We start from the raw sequence: 21,688 nt of genomic DNA on the forward strand, positions 1-21,688 counted from the left end.
GGGCAGAGCTTTAGCTGCTCGAAGGCAACCAGGAGCTGTTTTTAAGGCAGATCCACGCGATGCAGCTTGTGTGATGGTGTCAAGCGGTGGTTTTGGCTGCGGTTTCCTTGCATGCAGGCAGCGGAGCTGGGGCAGAGACACTGAGCGACCCTTCAGGAAGCAACCCAAGAAACAAGCTCCAGCCAGATTTCTAAAAATGGTTATAGCATCAGAGAGCGATAGGATGTTCTTCATTCCTCCTCACAGATGGATTTCTGAGCTCTGGATATAAATACAACATTGTTGTAGCTGGGATATTGCGCTTTTCTCCTCCGGGTCGCAAGTTCAGAGCTAGAGCAAGTCATGCTGCTCAAAAAGCAGCAGCTCCTTTATGGCCATCATTAACACTCATATTCCCAAGCGCCTTTTTTGTTGGGCTCAGCGTTAATGCAACAGCCCCGGCCCCTCTTTGAGAGCCGGTGGTCTGCATCATGAGATTTGTTACAGTTATCAGGACACCCCGTGACACACCTCTGTGGCACCCCGACCTGGTCCTGCTCCAGTTGAATGTCAAACAAACCCTCAGCGGACCTGAGAGTGCAGAATAAGGCTTTTAACGCAAGTGGAAGTTGAACAGGGGGGAAAAAAATTAAGCCACAGCAGAAGAGACTGAAGGAAAAAGGGTCTTCATTTCTGGCACTGGCACTGCACCACTTCAGTGTGTTCATGGTAGAGTTTCACCTCCAAGCTTGACTATCAGGCTCTGATTTTAGACTCGCTGTCAAAATAAAGTTTGCAAATAAATCCACTCAATTTTATATAGAACAAGGAACTATCAACATTTTTCTTTCCTTATATTTATTTATAAATGACTTGAAGCAACACACACCCACATATAATAGGGGTTGTCCTAGCAGTAACTCCAAAATGGCAAGGGGCTGACCCCTTGCACGCTGCAAACACAGGCTTTTATTTCTTGTGGATTGCTCAGCACTTTGCACCAAAGAATAATGTTGGCTCTGTTGTAGCTTTTAGGCTGGATAAAATTCAGAGTTTTGACACACACATGCCCCAAACACCACTGAAGTCCATGGTGACTCAGCGGACCTAAGGATCGGGAGAACTACAGCACAAAATCTTTATGTGCATCACGTTTAAAAGCATTAAGCATCTTGTTAAGGGTGCTATTACATTACAAAGGGCAAGTTTCTGGAGATGCAGCGCTGGAGGAGCCACCTCCTGGTCCGTACCACCCAAATTACCCAGTCAAAGACCCCAGTCGCAAACTTTTTTCTGGAAGAGTTTTTGCTAGAGCTGTTGATGCTTCTGTTGGGGGGGATGCAGGACGTCAGGACAAAACCTGCGGGACTCATCATGCCGGTAGCAGGATCCCTGCGACACCGCATGAGGAGTCCTACCATGGGAATTTTGTAACCTTTGGACATAGTGGAGATGGAAACTGGAGCCAAAAGTCATGGATGAGACCTCCTCATGGATGGAAAATCTTTGACCGAGCTGTGGTGCCAGATGTTGCGTGCAGCTGTGGGGCTTTGCTTTAATCCATCACAGTGATCTGCAGTCTTCTTACGACCAAACGCAAGAAGGCTCGGCTTTCTGAAGAAAGGTTTCTGTTTTGTTTCATTAGTGAAGACCCTGCTCCAGCAGTAAAACAAGCTATTTGGTTCTCTGGAGGTCCTCTCCGACCACCGTATTTTTTGTTTAAAAATACAAAATTCTGCTTTAAATGGTTGGGTTTGGTTTTTTATTTAAAACTACACATTTTCAGTTCAAATTCGCTCAGGTCCTTCACCCAAGTGAAAGCAAGCCTCCAACCAGGACTGCCTCCCCACACAGATATCACATTCCTACCTTAGCTACCACGATTTGTTCAATACGATTCATTACCTAAGCTTTAAAAGAAAAAATCAGCAGTGAAGGTGCCAAGTACTCAGCCCCCCACCAACACCCTCAGCATTAGATTGCAAATTCTGAAACGGCGGTGCAGACAAATCTGAAAGTCTCTAAGTTGTAAATACGATGACTGGCAGCAGCTACATCTTCTAGCGCTGGACCAGATACAGCTTTAGGCAGCCAGCGCAGCCCTTGGCATCGTACCCGCTGGGCTGGGATGCCCTGTGGTCATCACCAGAAGGAACTGCTACCCATAGAAAGCCAGCTTGAAGGCTCCCGCCCCATCCTCCAGACAAGCCCGTGGAGGGAGGGTGTGCGGGAGGCACGAGGGTGACATCAAACAGCTGATTTGCGTGGAAGAGGTTTCTCTGGCAGGGCTAAATGTGGTTTTTTTCCCCATAGATCACGCTCCTTGCTGCATTAGGCACCAAGGAAGTGAAACTTGTTTCTGCAGATCATATGATGGTCGAGCACTTGGTGCCCAAGATGATCTTCCAGGCTTGGCAGCAGGAGGCACTGGGGCAAAAGCAGGAGCTTGGCTTTGCCTCTAAGCCCAAACGTGGCCAAGGCACAGTCTCACCAACACATCTGATGGAGACCCTTGAGCAGTGAAACTTATCCTGGCTGCCGCAGGGTCCAGGACAGCGTCAGAAGACCCTGTGTGTTGATGGGTCCAACCTACCAGGAGCATCAGCTGCAATAGGCATTTATAAGACAGGCTACAATGAGATATCTAAATCTAACTCTCGAGGTACATAGCTGCTCTTTCCCAAATCCCAGACTTTTCACAAGCCTAAGGCAAAACAAAGAAATCCATCTACCACCTCTTAGGGAAGGTACGTGCTCCACGTAAGACAGTCTCCTGGGAAAAAGGAGATTAATTTTCTTTTTCTATTTCCACTACTGGCCTGCAGCATTAACAAAACCAAATTGTTTTACCCTAATCTATCCCCGTTTTCCTTACCATCCTAAACCTTGCCTATTCAAATGAAGGTTTTGCTGCAGAAACTTTCACCAATGGCAAAACAATAATCTACGAGCAAGTGTACACAGGAGCTGTGACTCTGCACACATGTAAACCAACAACAAAGCTTCCAGCATTTCCAGGGTACAGGTTTTGCAGCAGCTCCAGCTGGGACTAAGTGCACTTGCATTCCCCCAATACCATAACAAACCAAAATTGAGACAACCCCTTCTCTATCTCTGATACTTGAAGCATTAGCAGATTATTTCTTTTATTTTGCTTCTAATAAATGAGATAATGATTTTCAGGGCTGTTTCTCCAACGTTGTTGATATATGCAATAAACTGGAAGCTCTCTCTATATATACTGTTTATTCTGGTTGAATTTGGTTAGGAAACTGCTGTACTTTCAAGCACATAAGTGCCAACAAAAACTGAGAACAAGAAAACAGAATTCAAGTGCCAAGATGTTACAGATATCATATAACCAACCTTAAAAATGCAAAGGAACTTCTAGGCTGAATAAGGGTAAAAACTGTGCTCAGAGGGAGATGCCCACTTCCACGCAGGTCGGGGAAGTTCTGAGAAGGCGGGGGGGAGGAAAGGACCTCCTGGAGCTGTCCAGAAATATTCTGGATTATCCCAAATGACATGCAGCAGCTGTGAAAGTTTTCTAGAGGAATAAGAAGGCGATGCACACACACATTCAAAGATGTTCTTTTCCTCTAAGGCTGGATTATTTAAACAGGAGAGCGACGGTGGCGCAGAAACCCTGCACGCACCTAAAGAGTTAAAATGTAGTTATAGAGACTGGCATGATTAAAATTCTGGTAGAGTATATTTAAATTGTAGGGAAAGCTGAGCTTGTCCAACTGGATAGTCAGACCGCAAGTTCCCCCAAATAGGGCTTTGATTTTCCAACCCAAGACCCAAAATCCTCTTCTGCTTTTATAAAACACATGTGGAATCATGCTCCCTATTGCACAACACGGCTTGAGAAATAATTCCAGGTATACAGGTATAAACCGGAGGTCATCACTCTGGAAAGGCTGAGAATTTCACCAGCAACAGAGAAGGAAGACGAGCCTGGTCCCTGGTGGCAATGCTGCCTTGAGAGCTACCCACAGCGGCAGCACCTACCGATGCGAGGTCCTGGGTGGTTTTGCGCAAGCACAGCACTTGACGACAAAGATACGTGAGCACGTATCTGAGAAAAACACTAAAAGCATGCCGCTTTTGTGGTCAATACAACCAAACCCAGGATTCATTTATTGGGTATTTTGTTCTCTTCTTCCAGGCAGTACTTTCGGGCTGTGAGGTCAGCCTTATTTCAGGAGTCAGCTTGGAGATGGGAAGTTGAATTTTGTGTCCATGCAGCCTGTTACGAGGAGGTCAGCTCACCTTCGACAGCTTCCTCCAAATGCCTAATTTTCATAAAGGTGTTCTAAGTTCACTGAGCCTTCTCTGAAATATAATGCTGCCCAGAATTCACCTCTTATTATTTCTGTATCCTTGCATTTCCCCCATGCTGCTCTAACACTTCCAATAACCACCACTGCTTCGACACCTTTTCTTTTCTCAAGACCACTGCTTTTGCCAGCCTTATTTTAAAATACACTGCCAGGGTGAAATAAAACCTGAATGCATTTTGCTTAGCCTGCAACAGGCAGGTCAGCACTGGGAGGGGAGATGCCCCCGCAGCGAAAGGCATCCGTCACCATGTGCTTTAGCTGTGCAACTGGATTAACATCTAAATACATCGCACATGGGAGCTCCCAGTTATTACTTCTGGAGGGGACTACACGCCCCGGTATCCCTTCTCCACTAAGCAAGGCTGAAGTTTAAAGCTGGTTTTATCAGACCAATGTGTATGGGAACCTGGAGCTCCCAGATTTGGGTTATTTTCTGAAGCAAAATAACCTGAGCTCTGCTGCAGATCAGAGCACTGAGACATGGGGCGCTTGAAGCCATCCTGCCCTTCGCTATCTCTGCCTGAACGATCCCCTCTGACGCTGGCATTTTTATTTTGCTACGTCTACTGCCACACCTCAGACAAGCAAAAATGATTGTGCAAAAAATGGTTGCACACAGTGTACGTCTACACATCAACAGACGGAACTGTGCAGTTACCACTCCAGAGCTGACACAGGAACGATTTCGCAGCTTTATCCCACACATTTGTTTTAAAAGCATCGTTGATTGACAGGAGCCAGTTCAATGGACTCACAGGAAGGCAAGGGCAGCAATGGGCTGAGAACAAGGCTGCCACTTCACTCCCGACAGCAGAAAGCAGCACACACCAACCGCTTTTGTTTTACATCTCAAAAAAAATCCACCATCGCTTGCTCCGGGACTGACAACTGCCTGTGCAAGCGGCAGGGCTAAAAACCAAACTGCATCTTTGCTAAAAACCAGACTTCATGGGATTTTCATCCTGTAAAGAGGATTTTTTGAAAGAATATGAGGGTAATAACATTTCAACCCAAAGCAAATCCCAAAAGCAAAAGCTTCCTCTGGATGCTGTTGGAGGTCAAAGGACTGAAAATTCAGTAGGTGACATTAAGGAACATTAAGGGATGCTGTATGGGTGCGGGCTGGGAAGATCTCAGCCGTACCCCAATACCACCTGCTTGGGGCACGTCCTCACCACCCCGTTGGGTTCCCAAGCCTCGGCGGTGCTTTCAGAGAGGAAAGGCAAGCGGCCCGGTGGCGGAGCCTCGCCGAGCCGGGCTGCGCAGTAACCACTAGCAACTGTGCCTAATCCAGCCCGGAGACAAAACTGCCAGGGCTCATTCATACCCACCTCACGTGCTGAGCAGAGTCTGTGCAGGGCCACCACTAATGCATATTTTTTTTTCAGTTTAAGCTTAGTTTTAGAACAGCTTTTTTTTTTTTTTTTTTTTTTAATAAGCATATTTAAATCAGTTTTTACAAAGATGCAGTTTTAACAGATGAGGTTGGGGTCAGCTTCAGTGTAAAGGATGTACAAAAGCTTTTTCCTCTGCATATTCACTGTACAAAATACATTTATTTCAGTGCTTTATTTCGATAGTATTGGAGAAATTACCAAGAGAGAAGCTGCTCTAGTGCTGACATTCTTGATTTTTTGAAAGAATTACAACAGAAAAATCATGTTGAAGAGAAAAGGATGAAATCAGCAGTTGCTCTACCCCATATTCAGGTGACAGCACTGAAAAGCCGTCTAACTGACAAAATGTTGCCAGTATCGCATCACCTGTTAGGTGCATTGAGAGCAATGAATATAAAGACTGGAAGTGAAAAACAACTCAGAAATACATATTTTCTACCGAAGTTTCAGAAAAGGCAAGTCACCAGACACGCGGGCTAATGACCTGGGACCAAATTGCACTGAATTGCCAATGCAGCTTTTTGGCAGCTTCTTCAAGAAATATGCACTTGCTAGATTTTTATTTTTAATTCTAATTTAGCTGATTTGAAGTTGAGAAAGCCAAAGATTAAATGAAGACAGAAAAGCTTTTCCCCCCTGCTTTTGATCTCTGAATACAATGGAGGTGGGAGGGACCCAGGTGCACATGGAAAGACAAGGAAAAACTTGAGGTATGTGGTAGCTGCACAAATACACATACATTTGTCCCTTTTTCTCTCTGGGTGCACTCAACTACCAGCACCAGGCAAGAAAGGGGACATAGCAGCTTTCCAGCATCTCCAAGGAGGCCAGGCAGAAGAGAGAGCCAGGCTCTTCACCGGACCACGCAGTAGGAAGACACAAGACAACGGGCAGAAGATGAAACAAGAGATGTTCAAATTGCAGGGAAAAGCTTTTCCACTGTGAGGTCAGCCAAGCAGGGGCATGGGTTGCCTGAAGAGGTGGTGCAGTCTCCATCATTGGAGGTCTTCAAGACCCAGTTGGATAAAGCCCTGAGCAGCCTGGTCCAGCCTCGTAGCTGATGCTGCTTGGGGCAGGAGGTTGGACTGGAGACCACCTGAACCATGCCATGAGCCTGTCTTCCCAGGTATCCCATCAGCAATTAAAGCTTCTGCCACAAAGTCAGCCTGTCATGCTACAAACACACAAAAACTGGGATGACAGAATTATTTTATTCTGTGTAAAAATGGCTATACAAGAGAATGGAGGTCCCAACACCTCATTTAAGAGACATCCCAGTGCCGTGATGTGAAAACCTTCTTAGATAATGACCTGAAGTCCGCCCTTTCGATGTCACCCCTTTCCTGAGATCCCCCTCCATGCTACAACACTTCCCCCCCAGCACTGTGCATGCAAACAGCCTGCCACCTCTCTGGCCAGGCGGGGAGATGTTATTCTTCTTGCAAAAAAAGGAAAAAAAAAAAAATCCTCTTGATTATTTATGCTGCTCTTTGAACAACACCAGCTATTGTCAGGGAGTGTTTTACAGCTCTGAATGTCACATTGAGAGTCTGGTCATGCCAGTAGGAAAGCCTGCCGCTGCCATGTCCCAGCATGAAATGCTTTATTCAAGGCTCCCGGAGTCCAGCGCCGGGCAAAACCTAAAAGGAAGCTGGTGGGTGTGACAGCCACATTTTGTACAATGATATGAAAAGAAGCAGGCAAGGGTGCTTGATTTTTTTGGGGGGTGTAAGGTAGAAAAACTACAAGGAGCATTGTACAGAGCCAGGTGAGGCTAAGTGACTGACAACTTTGGCTCAATATTGCTCCAAAGGAATTGCACGGAGAAGTGTGGGGGTGAGCAGAGCTGGAGCCCTTCCCAGCAGGGCCCAGGGAGAAAGCAAGGAGGGAGCTTTCGCTGTCGAGAAAACCAGGCTGGCTCAGCCGACAAGAAACCCGTTTCCTGCCTGATTGCGACTGTGTGAAGGGAAACAGGGCTCTGGAGGCAACCATGCAAACAAAGCACAGCTACCTTCAACTCCCACCAGGCAGGAGCGAGAGCTTGGGAGCGCCCGAAAACCACTGAGCCGCTACAAGTTTAAAAAAATATTAAAAAAAGCAACAGGCCCTTTTCCACGGTGTGTTACATTATAAAGCAAAACTGGCCGGGTTGCAATCTTCCTCTGCCGCACCCCGAATGCCAGGTTTCAGGTTACTTCACCCGACGTACCTGCAAGAATTTTCTCTGAAGCGTGTTATTTCTACCGTCTCCGGTAACACCTAGCTCTTACAGCCAGCCTTTAATCTGCAGATCTTCGAAATGTCCTGCAAAGAAAGCAAGTGTCATTTCCTTCCCCCTCCCACACCCCCGTGCGCTGACGAGGAAGTTATAACCCAAGTGAAATAATAAATATCGCCCTGCGAAAAGGGAACACAGTTAGCAATAGGCAAGCCGGCGTCCCTGTGTTACTCTAACCTACAGGATCCATCCTTCCAGCCTCCGACTCAGGAAACAGCTTTTCATCACCGGGTATCAAAGCTCCTCCCAATTTTGGCATCTCCACCTCTTCTGCCTGCAGAACTAGTTTAAGTGCTGAGGGTTTGTGGTTTTTTTTTTTTTTAACTGGTTCGTGGATATTTGCACCGTATCCAGCATCAGCGCTCACAGCTCTTCCAGCCGCTGTTGCGCATCTCACGGGTCTGTTTACCATCAGCAAACATCCGAGCAGTAATCCTGGATTTATCGCTTCGGCTTCCTGATAACTCCCCCACGGCAGCTCCCTCAAAGCCCAGAAATCCAGTTTACCACCCTTTGCAAGGGAACCTCCAGGCATTTTGTGAGCTGTATCGTTTTATCTCCCCCACCACCTCAATTCACCGTGAAAATATTTGGTGAAACCTATTAGAAGCTTTCCTGATACAGGTGCATAGACTCTACCACTACTTCTGCCCACACAATTTTCTCTAACATCCAAAAAAAAAGGCAAAGGCAAACTTCTTTTTTTTAAGTACAACTCGATGCTGCTCGGCGCTGCTGTTCCGGTTATCTCTGAGGTCCCCGTGAATTCTTCCAGCAACAACACCAAGCTGCTGCATAAATCTCTTGATTTATGCAAAACTTGATTCCTTTTCCACCCATTTCATGAGCAAAGGGTTTCTCTTTTCCTTCAGCTGTAGCCTGATGATTAACTGCGTAACAACTAGAAACCCACGCTGCCAAAAGACCCATGTGTTGCAGTCCTTTGCTAAACGCTGCACAAAAGCCTTCAGACTTCTGAGCATGAGAATATCTAAGGGCATCAGGAGCACAGACAGCTTCGAGAGATATAATATAATCTAGAACAAAGAGAGCGACATGCAAGCATCACCTTCAGAACTTCCTTTCTTTAAAGATGCTGCTTTTTATTCTCAATTTTAAAGAGCAGCAGCAGGGAGAGGGACTTTCACCTTGCACCCCGCAGCTCTCACCTACTGCACGCTGCGCATCTCCTTTCATGCAGTCAGTTTATTTCTCATTTACAGCGGTGTGGTGGAAGGCAGCCTGGGCTGAGTCCTTTAATTCAGGTCACACCCCAAAGCCAAGAATTGTAGGGTTGTGCCTTGATGTTGAAACAACGGCATTTGGGGAGAAGTGATTAGTCTACCCACCCAAAAAATGAAATGACTTCCATGGGGCCCCATGCTGTCTGAAAGTCTGGGTGCTGCTGCACTCAAACTGACATGGGAGCACGGGCAAGAGGCAAGGCTGAAGGCACGTGTTGAGGCAGTGGGGCAGAGGGTCTGACCTTGCTGGGATGGTCTGCAGGGCCCTGGACAGGCTGCCCTTGAGTGCCTCTATCCAACCCACATCCCAGGGAGGAAAACAGGGGAAAACCTGCTTTCCTCTACTTTCCTCCATGCATAGCTCTGAGCAGAGCTGGAGAGGTGCTCCCAACAGGAGTGAAGATGGGGCTGGTGGCACACAGCAATGGCTGGGATGCCTAACAAGAAGCGTGGCCAGCAGGTCGAGGGAGGGGATTCTCCCCATATACTCCGCTCTGGTGAGACCCCACCTGCAGTACTGTGTCCAGCTCTGGGGTCCTCAGCACAAGACATGGACCTGTTGGAGCGGGTCCAGAGGAGGCCACAAAAATGGTCAGAGGGCTGGAACACCTCTGCTATGGGGAAAGGCTGAGAGAGTTGGGGTTGTTCAGCCTGGAGAAGAGAAGGCTCCAGGGAGACCTTACTGCAGCCTTTCAATATATAAAGGGGGCTTATAAGAAAGATGGAGAAAGACTTTTTACCAGGGTCTGTAGTGACAGAACAAGAAGTAATGCTTTTAAAGTGAAAGAGTGTCGGTTTAGGTTAGATATAAGGAACAAATGTTTTACGATGACGGTGGTGAGACACTGGTACAGGTTGCCCAGGTGGTCTCGAGGCTGCAGCCATGGCTGCTGCTGCTGTTTCTGTTTGTCCTGGGCATGGAGATGATGTGGCTCCAGTCACAGAATCATGTCATATTTTGGGTCGGAAGGGACCTTTAAAGGTCATCTAGACCAACCCCCCTGCAATGAGCAGGGACATCTTCAACCAGACCAGGTTGCTCACAGCCCTGTCCAACCTGACCTTGAATGTTTCCAGGGATGGGGCATCTACCACCTCTCTGGGCAACCTGGGCCAGTGTGTCACCACCCTCTGCACAAAACATTTCTTCCTTACATCTAGTCTGAATCTACCCTCTTTCAGTTTAAAACCATTACCCCTTGTCATATCGTGACAAGCCCTGGTAAAAAGTCTGTCCCCATCTTTCTGAATGGCCACAATAAGGTCTCCCCGGAGCCTTCTCTTCTCCAGGCTGAACAACCCCAACCTGTCCTGCTCAGCCTGTCCTCACAGGAGAGGTGTTCCAGCCCTCTGACCATTTTCATGGGCCTCCTCTGGACAAAAGAGAACAAAGCTTTTTGGTTAAACAAAACATTGCGCCTTCTTTGGGCACTGAATAACCTTTCATACACGCTTCATGCACTTATGGAAGCCACCCAGGTAATACGCAGCTTTCTGCTTTTATAAGAGATTGACGGATTAGAAACCAACATGAAAGACCACTTGCTAAATTTGTTGAAAGTATTTTACCACGAATCACTGGATTTGGACCACAAGTTTCTCCCGACTCTGAAAATGAGAATTTAATCTATCAGATTCAGTTAAGTAAAACACAGAAACTATTATACATGCAGGAAAAATTTAGTGTGAACATTTTAAAGTTGTGTTAAGTGACAAAAAAGCAGGCTTGCTGCTAAATCAGGGTATGTGCATATATGGTGACCATCACCACCAGACAATGATGCGCTCATTACAGGGAATATTTTATGAAAGAGAAACTGAAGTTCAACTCCTGTAGGTGGTTTAAATTTAAGACAGGAGAGTTTCTAGGGTGAAAAAAAAAAGCTACAATTTTAAAATAGTCAACGTACAAAATGGAGTTGGGAGAAGTTGCATTCACCAGTCTCAATGAAGCCATAAAACCTTCATTCTTATCTTTCCCTGGGCTTGCACCACCGCTGCCCATCACGTGTCCTGTTGAGAAGCTATTTCAGCCCAGCTCTCTCCACAAGCCTCATAAAAGGATTTCATTGCAACAAACGCCAAGACAAAGAGAAAAAATTACTTAAAAATCCAAATAAAGCTCTATTTTTTTTTTTACCATGTAATTGCAAATAACAAACATATCTGTGGTTTACAGAGGAGGCAATAAATTAAAGCTACAGTCACAAATCAGACCAAAAAAAGATACTTAAGTCATTCAATCCACCACCCCAGAACGTCTGCGGCCCCATGGGATGATTCTCAGCTTAGTGAAAGACTTGGAGTCCTGAACTGAGGAAGTACAACACGAAGAGCACTCTCAGAAGTGTTTTTTTTTCTTATAAAATTAAGCCAGCACTCTGGTGCTTCCTGAGCCCAGCCTCTTCGGTCTGGTTGCAGCAAAAGCAAATGGTCTTTAGCAAATAAGCTTTTTATTTGTGAACTGAGCACATCATAAAAAAAAAAGAAGTTTGATCCTTGGCAAAATGGTTGCCTGTGTTTCTTCTGCAACTGCCCGAAGAAGATGGCTGCGACATTGCAGTTTATAGAAAAAGAAACTGGCACTTAATATCTTTTTAACTTTAAATTAATGCAAAAAGACACATTTCAACCCATTAGGAAGCCGAGGAGCCCAGCATCCTAATCTCCCCTCTGATAAAGGCTACAGCAGAATGGTCCCATGAGATCCCCCAGCAGCAGCAGGACCTGATCCTGGAGATAGCAGTAATTCTCCTCACCTTCTGCTACTCTCACCAGACACTGCAGAATTAAAAAAAAAAAAAAAAAGCCAATCTCCTGTATTTTTTTCATTCTTCCTTGAGCTCTACCCCTCAACCAATACTCAGAATGCATGGGGTGCCTATTTCCGTAACTTTGGTGAGCAAAAGTATTTTAGGAGTGGTCACTAAACAAAACAAGTTGAGGGGGTTTGGGTGTTGTAGTGTTTTTTAAAAAATTTTTGTTATTTTTTGATATTTTGAGTTCGGTATTTCGTAGAAAACCTGTAGCCAGACACACCCCAACTCATGGAAGTTGGTGGGGAAGAAAAAAGCCTTGGAACCACATACCCATGGACTCTGAACTAGTTTCGACTGCATTTCCAAGAAATTCCAGAATAATTTATGTTTCAGAAAAGAGAAATTTAGGGTGAATTAAAGCCATTATGTCAGAGGTGAGTTTTTCCAAATAAGTATATTATAAATAGTTTCTCTCTCTCAGCTGAAGTTCAGCTGGGTGGAAGTCCATACTGACAGACACCCCTCCAAGCCCATCCATTAAGACCCTTGGGACTTTCCAACGTCGTATAAGCAGGAGAAGATGCCAAAGCGTAAGTGAATGAGCTTTTCAGTGGGTAAATCCAAGACTTGGGTGATCTCGGCTGATTTAGGCAGTGCTGTAGCCATCTCCCTACTCCACAGATGTGACAGCAGTACAATAGCATGAATAATTTTTGTTACTCACTCCCTACTGAACGACAGCATTCAGAGTCTAAATTAAGAACACGAAAACGATTAACATTACCATTAACCTCAGCCCCACCCTAATTGCACTACATAAAAGCATACGTAACAATTACAAAGATAACATTGTGTGTCATAAATATCACACACAGGAATACAGCAGTCACAGCATTTGTTTCCTGACCCGGGAAAGCTGCTGTAATTGTAGTGTATTGTGCTCATGGAGGATTTAGATTTGGAAGTTGGTTGCCAACAACCCTTGTTTGCTATAATTTCTCATCAGGCTCTTAAAATTCTTTGGGTTCCCAATCAACACCGTGTCAACAGGCTGCTCCAAGTTCTGCACCGTGTGGTTCGTCAGGAATTTCATGTTCTCAGTGGGAACAAATCAAGATCATCCCAGGGATATAAAGCTAGATGTGGAGACGTCAAGTGATTAGAGTAGAATTTGCGTGTTTGGGATTTTTGATGTGCACTTCACAGCTGAGGGCATCTAAACTAAAACCATCTTCACTCTTGGAGGCCTTCCATCCAAGTCAAGAGGACAAATATTCAGGAGACCATTTTGGTTTTAAGTAATTCGGCTATTACATCACACATAATTCGGAGGTTTGCCATTTCAAACCTGGACAGCCTCCAGGGGCTAGTGTGAAATTACTCAAATTCACAGAAACCACCACACCCTCTTGGACAGGAGCTCTATCCACGGCATTCTTCCTTCCTGCTGGAAGCCATCCTTGCAAGCAAAATTCTCTCAAGTATTCCTCCACCCCTTTCTAGACAGAGAATTTAAACTGCCCAGCTTACAAATTTGAGGAGTGTAAATTATACCTCCCTTCCAGTGAGCCCCTAATGATGTAGTACCTGACAAACCTCCTGGGTTTTGAATTTTTGAAGTCCTATCTTTATAAAGTGGTCTTTCATCTTAATGAAGCCTTCGCCATTCAGTGTTTCCAGGTAACACCAATACCAGCTCTTACCTCTAAATGCTTTTCGACCAAGTGTAGAGAAGGTTAAAAGCAACGCTCTCACTCATATTGATATTTTCCGATTAAAATTAACAGATGACAGTGACCCAAATAGACAGTGCTGGAGAAGGGTTTCTCCAAAACGAACATACCAACGCTTTGGATACCCCCAAGTGATACCATAAACTGTTATAGCATCTCACTTTTATCCCCGTGGTAACTTGCCAGCTTACATCTTTTCTTAGGTTTCATCTTTACTTTCTCCCCAGGAAGAACAATCATTTCCACATCAACCCCTCCTCCTTCCTTACTTAAGGTCTTTTATAAATTATATAGATGATTTCATTTTCTGGGCCATTTCCCTGAAAGTCATCACGTTGGGCTTTTTCTCCTGCCGCTGGCAGTTGTGCTCTAGCTGCGATGCTGGTTGTTTGCCGAGAACCCCGCAAGGCTCAGCTGGAGAGGAAGACCAGCCTCCCAGAAAGGTTTCAAGGGTGAAGCTGAACATCGGCCATTCTCTAACAACTCAGCACTTAACGATAAATACCTCCCTCATTAGTATGCTGAGCTACATTAGTTCTGCCGCTTACAGTGCTGAAGCATTAAAGTGGGGCTGAATCTTCAATTTCACAGTTTGCAACGTGATGCATTAGATGATTGCGGGTGTCCAGGCAAGGGGCGCTGATGGCATTTACACAGCGTTTTAGATGTGTGAGGTGCTGCTGGTAAATCTGCTAATGCCTGTAAAAGAAGGAGCGTGTGCCTCTGAGCGAACAGAGATGAAGTCATCCATATGTAGAATACCAGTTAATGCAGCAGAGGGGCGACACGACTGCCCGGTATCACATGTGAGGCTTACCATGACCTCAACTGGGCAGTTGGCATCATCCTACAAATCAAATATGGATTACCTGAGAAGCAAATTTACACTGCAGACTTTCCATCAAGCCTGGGAAGTCTTATGATCTCTCCACTCAACCTCCCTGCTACTCAATTTTCACAGCACTTGCAAGATTGGAAGACTCTGAAGTTTCTCAAACGTGGCTGAAATTGCTTAAGGGTTGAAAAGGTTACTTGGGATGGAGAGGCTGATAAATGCAGACTGTGTCCTGTTACTGCTCTCCTATCTTTAGGAAACTAAGCTTAAGAACACAACACTTTAATCACCATTACATGAAAACTATGAATGACATTGTCATTGCTACAGTTGTCCCCGTACCTATCAAGTATTAGCATTTTAGCTAATTTTTGCACTAAGAACTCTTTGTCCCTATTGAAAATAATGTTCCCCAATGAACACTAGCAATACATCAGCCCTGATGATCAGATCAGAGTAAGACCAATCAAGGCTAGGGAATACTTCCTTGTATTCAAAGTTCAAGCAAAAAGGTGTCAGGGATAGCAAATGGCTTCTAGATACTCAAACAAGGACTTGCAGTAGGATTCTTCAATGCATATGGAGCAGTATGGCTTTAGAGGCATTGCACAGATTAATCAAACAGAATAATGATCTCATAGTGAAATGCTGAGCTAGAATTAAAGAGATTAATGTTCGGGTCCCAGCTCTAGAAGTTCTCACCCTTGGGGAAGTCATATCAGCTCCTGCATCGCACCTCTCCTTTCCACAAAACCTCCTTTGAATTACTGATTGCAGAACCTGAGTGAAGATGCCAGAGGGAAAGACCATTCCAAAGACTTTTTTAAATTTTTTTTTTCCTTAATACCTGCTATAAGGCACTGTCTTGTTTTATTCATAATTCTTTGAAGAAAGATCTTCCATCTTAAGGGAATAAAAACAAGTATGTGTTATCTTTTGAATAATATCACGTACTTCTACCAGTGAAATCCAATTCTGAACAAATACTTATATGAACATACCAAAAAATGTGCAGTGCAATTTCATGTAATAACACGTTTGATGGTATGTCGTTACAACGTGTTTATAGACCCAAGGATTAGGTCAGGCAAAATTCTGAAGTTAGCGAGCACTTCTTGGCCTAAATTCACACAGGTGCAGAAGGGCATGGCAAGAAAAACTGTCCCATACAGTTTTTTCACGTCTGTATTTTGTGATCTCCCATTGCTAGATCCCTAAAGATTTTGGTTCTTCTAGAGTTAAAGCAAGGCTCTTCCTTTTGTTTCTCAAGCTCACGTTATAGAAAGCAAGACATTCAATCATCACAATGGATTTCTAATTCAGCTACTCCATACTAGCTCACCTGTAAAGCCCTGAGTGTCAGTCACATTCCAATTCCTCCTTAAAGCAAAGAGATATCCAAGACTTCTTGGAATATGGCTTTTTTTGAAGGCTCTTTGGAGAAGTTCATTAAGTTCGAAGTCTGGCTAGCAACCTCACCATTGCCCAAAACACAAAATGCAGGCCAGATTTCAGTGAGGATGAAAAGAAAGGGGAAAGTACGTGGGTGGAAGAACAACAAAGTTCAGTCACATGTCAAAATGCTTTTTTTTTGTCTGTTTTTTAATCTAAAGCCAAAACTTATATTGAATCCAAATTTGTGCTGTGCAGTTTAAAGAGCAAGGGTAGGCTTCCTCCACTATGAAAGGATACATATAGCACACAGCCAAGTGATAAAAAAGAATTCGCAATGAGAAGATAACTGTGTTTCGGTGGTGACATCTGTGTCATCCATAACCCAAAAGCCGTCATAGTCTCACACCAGCAAAAGGTGACAGTCACAACTGAGACACCAATGACCACAGCAACCAAACATTCCTCCCCACACTGAGCCTGAAATTGCACTGGGAGGGCTCAGAAATCCCACAAGATTTCAACCAATCTCCAATTGCCTTGAAAGCATAATTAACTTCAATTGCCTTTTGATTTTATCTCCATTTTCTCAGGTTCTAGGCTATTTGGGAAAGCACTCCGTGTACGCACATGTGGGTATGCACACCGGTGCATGCATGTACTTGTCTGGAGTTACCAACTTCCCAGTGTATCTGTTTTTCTCAGGGCCTCCTTGGAGAACAAAACTTAGGGAGGAAGCCTAACCTTTGGGAAATTATCCTTCTTATCCTGTACAGTCACCGATAAAGATTTCTGCTCCCACTGCACCTTGCTGATATGGATGAGCTCAAACCAAGGGAGCATTCAAGCTCAGCTTGATTCTGCTAGGCTCAGCTCTCCACTTCCCCCAATGTTTTCTGACAAACTGCTCTCACAGGGATTTCAAAAAAAGATGCTGACCTGGCCCTTGCAGCAAGGAAGAGATTTTTCTCCCTATTTTAAGATTTTAAAGTTTCCTGAAAAACAGAAGGACAGGATTCAGAGAAAGCGATGGAGAACCTACACAGAAAAAGGACTGAGGAAAGTCTGACCCAGGCTAAAGACAAATTGACAGCCCAGGCTACGTCCACAGCTCTGTCCATTTTCCATTTATTCTTCTGAAGTTCCCCGGCAGCAGCTGGGGCAGCAGAAACCAAATCTTCAAACATTGCTGCTGTCTGCGCTGCGTGATCATACGCCCCAAGACGGAAGGCGAGTTATGTGCTCACAAGAACGGCAGCAAGCGAGTTCCCCCTTCTCCCTCCATGTCTTGCCGTACATTGTGAGCCTTGAGCCTCTAAATCTCTACGTCGCTGGGAGCTGAGAGTATTTTGGGGGAATTTAAAGGCAAATAATAATGATGAGTGTTACTTCCACTGCAGCAGCCCCTATAGATTCCTACTAAAGAAATCAGTGCTGGATCTAGTCAGAGATTACATATCTATTCCCTCCTCTCCTCTTCTGCCCAAAATGAGATTTACCAGAAAAAAATAGTTTTTAGTCAATCGAGGGTTTCAGTAAGTTACAGGCAGGCAGTTGATCTAGGCTGTTGTTCACTCTTATGGGCCAAGAGATAACACGAGCAGCAAGACTACACGTCAGGGAGGGCAAACATGGAAGAAGCTTCAAGAAAAATTAATGACCCTGGCAGGGGAGGTTCAGCATTAGTTTGATTCAGAAAAATAGACTGGGTGTAGCCAATGGGTTGGAGAATCCCATCCAAAAAACAGAGAGTTGTTTCACTCCCAAAAAACTTTCCTATTCAGTGGAAAATTCAGCTTGCTCCAAAGTCAGATGGAAGTTTCTGAGCCAGCCCAGGCAGGGGTTCACCTATACACCCAAACGAGAAAGGCCAAGAACAAGGCATCCAAACACGCAGCCCTGCCAAAACCTCAGTGGTTTTATCATCTAGAGTTCAAATCAAGACCTCCCGTCCTGCTGTTCGCACTGTGCACGGAAGAGTTTCCAAAAAATGTCTCTTGGCAATAATCCCAAAAACACAGCTTCCGACCCGCTTCTGGGAGCAGAGCCGCTGCGCACGGTGGCGGCTTCTCTACAGATTTTGAAAGCTGAATTTCCTACAAAGCCGCCCCCATGCCACATCCTTTACTGCCAGCATAGCACTGAAACAGCACAGCGTTTTTGAACAATGCCCTTGATTTCTCTAAACACAACTGTTCATGCAAGCTGAAGGCTTGCCTAAGGCAGGCCTGGTGGCCTAAGGCTTGGGGAGAAGATGAGCCTGGCCTTGTTCTCATTTCAAGTTTTGCATGTCATCAGGGACATTTTCCCCTCCCTACCCTTCCTGTAAGCCTATTGGGATCATGAAAATAATTATGGTGGAGAATCCTGGGCTAACCCATCCATGGCTCGGTGAAACTGTCCTATCCAGTAGGGTAAGCTGGGACAGACAGCGAAGCCCTGGAAGATCAGGCAGTAATGAGCCAGTGCAATCATCCCTGGCTAGGAAAGGCACGATTCAAGGTCGGGTTGGACAGGGCTGTGAGCAACCTGATCGAGTTGAAGATGTCCCTGCTCACTGCAGGGGGGTTGGACTAGATGACCTTTAAAGGCCCTTCCAACCCAAATATTCTATGACTCCCACACGTACTATTTGGGAGAGGTGGCAAATGTTTGCTAGTGGGTCTGTTCCTACCTCTCGCCCTCATTCCCCTCCTCCAGTAATGCAGTGTTTTCAATTCAGCCAGTTTTGATTTGAGACCACCATGACCTCTATGCAGAGGAGCCACCAGACCTGGGAGCACTACGATGTCTGGGATCCCAAGGTTTCCGATTACACGTGCAGAACCGTTTAGGTTGCAATCGAGGTTTCATAGCTAAACTTTGAAGTCTTCTTACCTGTGTTCTGCAAATGCAAGCTCCCTGGTCTGCCAGCGTTATACCCCGTGCTAAGTCTGAGCTAGAATAAATGTGTGACATTGCTGAAATGGCTGACAAAAAGAGGACAGTAACTTGTGACAAGTGAATGTGACCAGTAAAAACAAAGCCCAGAAATCTAGCGACACATCTGAGTGGACAGCTTTGTGTAGACTTCATGCATTAGTTTTCTCCCACATAATCCAAATCTGAATGCTTTGGACCTGTGACATGAATCAATAAGTGATGTATAATGAAACACTTTAAAAAGCAACCCATAAAAGCATAAAAGGGTGCTCAAGCCCTTCCAGCTAACATCAGCTATTTCATAACCCCAGTTTTAGAGAGAAAAAACCACTCAGCCCACAACGCCTTTCCAGTAGCCCACAAGAACCAAGAGGCTCACAGTATGACGGACACCTCCGGCACCCCAGCCTCCAGCTCCACATCTTGCCTAGCAGCCCACACTACCTCAAACAGCTGAACAAGTCCCACGACCTCAGCTGTGGACCTTGCTGTCTTATTCCAGAAGGATTCCACTGCGAAAGGGAAGTGCTGTTGGGCTATTTCACTCCAGCCAACAGAGTCACATCCACGTCTGGCTTCATCATGCAAGACAAACCGCTCTCACGCAAGCAATTTTGTTGAGACCATTTATGCTGGCCAGTCAAATCAGACAGCACTGGCCATGGCGAAGCAGCAGCCCACAGCCGCTCCTCTTCATGTGAGTTCAGGTGCATCCTGCCGATCCGAGCAGCTTTAGGATTCCAGCTGGCCACCGAATTGCCTACTTCCAACCCCAAACAGCTAAGAAGCCTTGATAGGCACATCCAGGCCACAGGTTTTTTGAGAAAGATACTGCCTGAGTGCAGGTAACATCTCTGTCCTATATATCCACTGGATTACAATAGGACCTGTGGTACTTTGGCAGATATTTGAACGTATTCATCAGTCTCTTGCTTCTCTAAAAAGGCTTTTCTTATACAAGCAAAAAATGAGTAATGAACGGAGTTTAGGCTATTAACATTTATGGTGTGCATCACAGGCAAATTTATTCTGTATCTCTGACTTTAGTCTCATTGAACTTAATCCTTTTCTGGGATCAGCTATGGAGAAAGCACACACCAAAGACAAAGCCCTTCTTCTAGAACAGTTGGCCACTTCTCATTAAATTAGTGGGATTAATTCAGCTGTTGACCTCAATAGGAGTTGTCCGCAAATTAAAAAGCGAGCCAAGCAGACTAAAAAATACACATAGCAAAACACAACATGAAATTCAGTTAAGTACATACATACACACACACACACACTAACAGAACTGAAACTCATTGCTAAGTATCACACAAATTCAAAGGGAAGCATTTAGTCATCCATAAAAGTTACGATTGACTTCAGTTTGGCACAGAAGTATCACACCAGGTTTGCAAAGAGTTTAAAGAATTTTTATATGAAACCATAAACTGGTCAAGTTTGTGAAGCACGCAGTGTCAGCAGGACCCTATGTGCAAGCTTTGAGGAAATATCAAACCACATATACAAATTTCATCTCCAGACAGGGTGAATCTGTGAAAGCCACAGCAACAAGAAAGGCTTTAAAAAAAGACCTCGTTTATAAAAACCACCAGGTTTCACACGCACATGTCAATTTGCTACTCTAGCAACACCGTCCTAGCATCAAAACCATTTTGGTTGGAATGAGTCCTTTGAAATACTGAACAAGAAATCTTACAGTAAGATTTTTATTTTTTTTAAAAAGCATTCCTCAATCTTTTCCTCATGTCACACCATAGGAAGACCTTCGACCAGAACAACTGCCCACAAACTCCCTGCTGGATGTTGTTTTTTAATTCACTAATGTCCTGAGTAACGTTCCTTCTCACTCCACAACCTTCCTTCTTACTCCATGACCTTCCTTTCCTCAAAAAGACTCTGGGTTTTTTCTTTCCCCCTCCTTAATAAATCACTCATGTGAGAATTACGTGCCCATCTGTGACAAGGTAATAGCAGAGGTCAGTATATTTCAGTCTAATACTGGTTTGTACAACCAAGGGAAAAAAGCCTTAAGAAAAGCCCTCTTCAAAATAGTGCAAATATTGATACCCAAACTCTTCATGCCTCGCAACACAAACTAAGATATTTTAAAAATGAAAGACTCTTTCAAGTAAATAAAGAGAAAATACTGGATTCATGAAAGTTTGCATCAAAACAAAGGCAACTCCCCAGTCAAAAACCATGCTCGTTAAGATCAAACAAGGGAACGATGGAGTGCAGGTTTCACTATGTAGATGTTGTAAGACTGAGAGATGTGAATCCGTGATAAAGCTGTACACTCGGCACCTCCGAAGGCTGCTGTTCTCCTGTGCAGGCTACAGAAGTACTAGCTTCATACCCAAAACATCTCATTTATGATTCTACTATACCTTAAAAGGGACGCTCATTCAACTTTTCACCTCCCCGACACGACGGTCAAAGCTTTTCCGATTAATATCAAACCGGGACGATGACGGGTAGTACACGATCAATCCTTATTAAGGCTGATGATTATTCTCGATGCGCCCTGTAAGAGAGAAACACCCAGTTAATGGCTTGTGCCAAGACCAGCGAGTTGTTTCACACGGATCAGCCATATTAAGCGAACAGCCTTCTTATTGCCCCAACTACTTGAATTTTGTTGTGGATGACTGGGACTATCCTGTATAACTGAGATTGTCCCAGCCACTAATGTAGTCTCCATATAAAATGAGTTTATCAAAGTATTACAAGCACAGCTGCAGGTACACCAGCCTGCAGAAGGCATGGAGAGGGTGGAGAAGACTGAAGACCATAGCTC

The 21,688-nt window shown here is 44.8% G+C and overlaps 1 protein-coding gene across 1 annotated transcript in view; it reads right to left on the minus strand.

Moving 5' to 3' along the window:
• PTPRA (protein tyrosine phosphatase receptor type A) overlaps positions 1-21,386 on the minus strand; it is a 99,338-nt gene extending 77,952 nt beyond the window's left edge. Inside the window, exon 1 of the mRNA XM_059818250.1 lies at positions 21,279-21,386. Within this exon, the coding sequence (XP_059674233.1) occupies positions 21,279-21,296 (18 nt within the window). The 5' untranslated portion in view covers positions 21,297-21,386. The remainder of the gene's footprint in view (positions 1-21,278) is intronic.
• Positions 21,387-21,688: the final 302 nt, after the last annotated feature.

Source organism: Gavia stellata, chromosome 5 (assembly GCF_030936135.1).
Source record: "Gavia stellata isolate bGavSte3 chromosome 5, bGavSte3.hap2, whole genome shotgun sequence".
Lineage (NCBI taxonomy): Eukaryota > Metazoa > Chordata > Aves > Gaviiformes > Gaviidae > Gavia > Gavia stellata.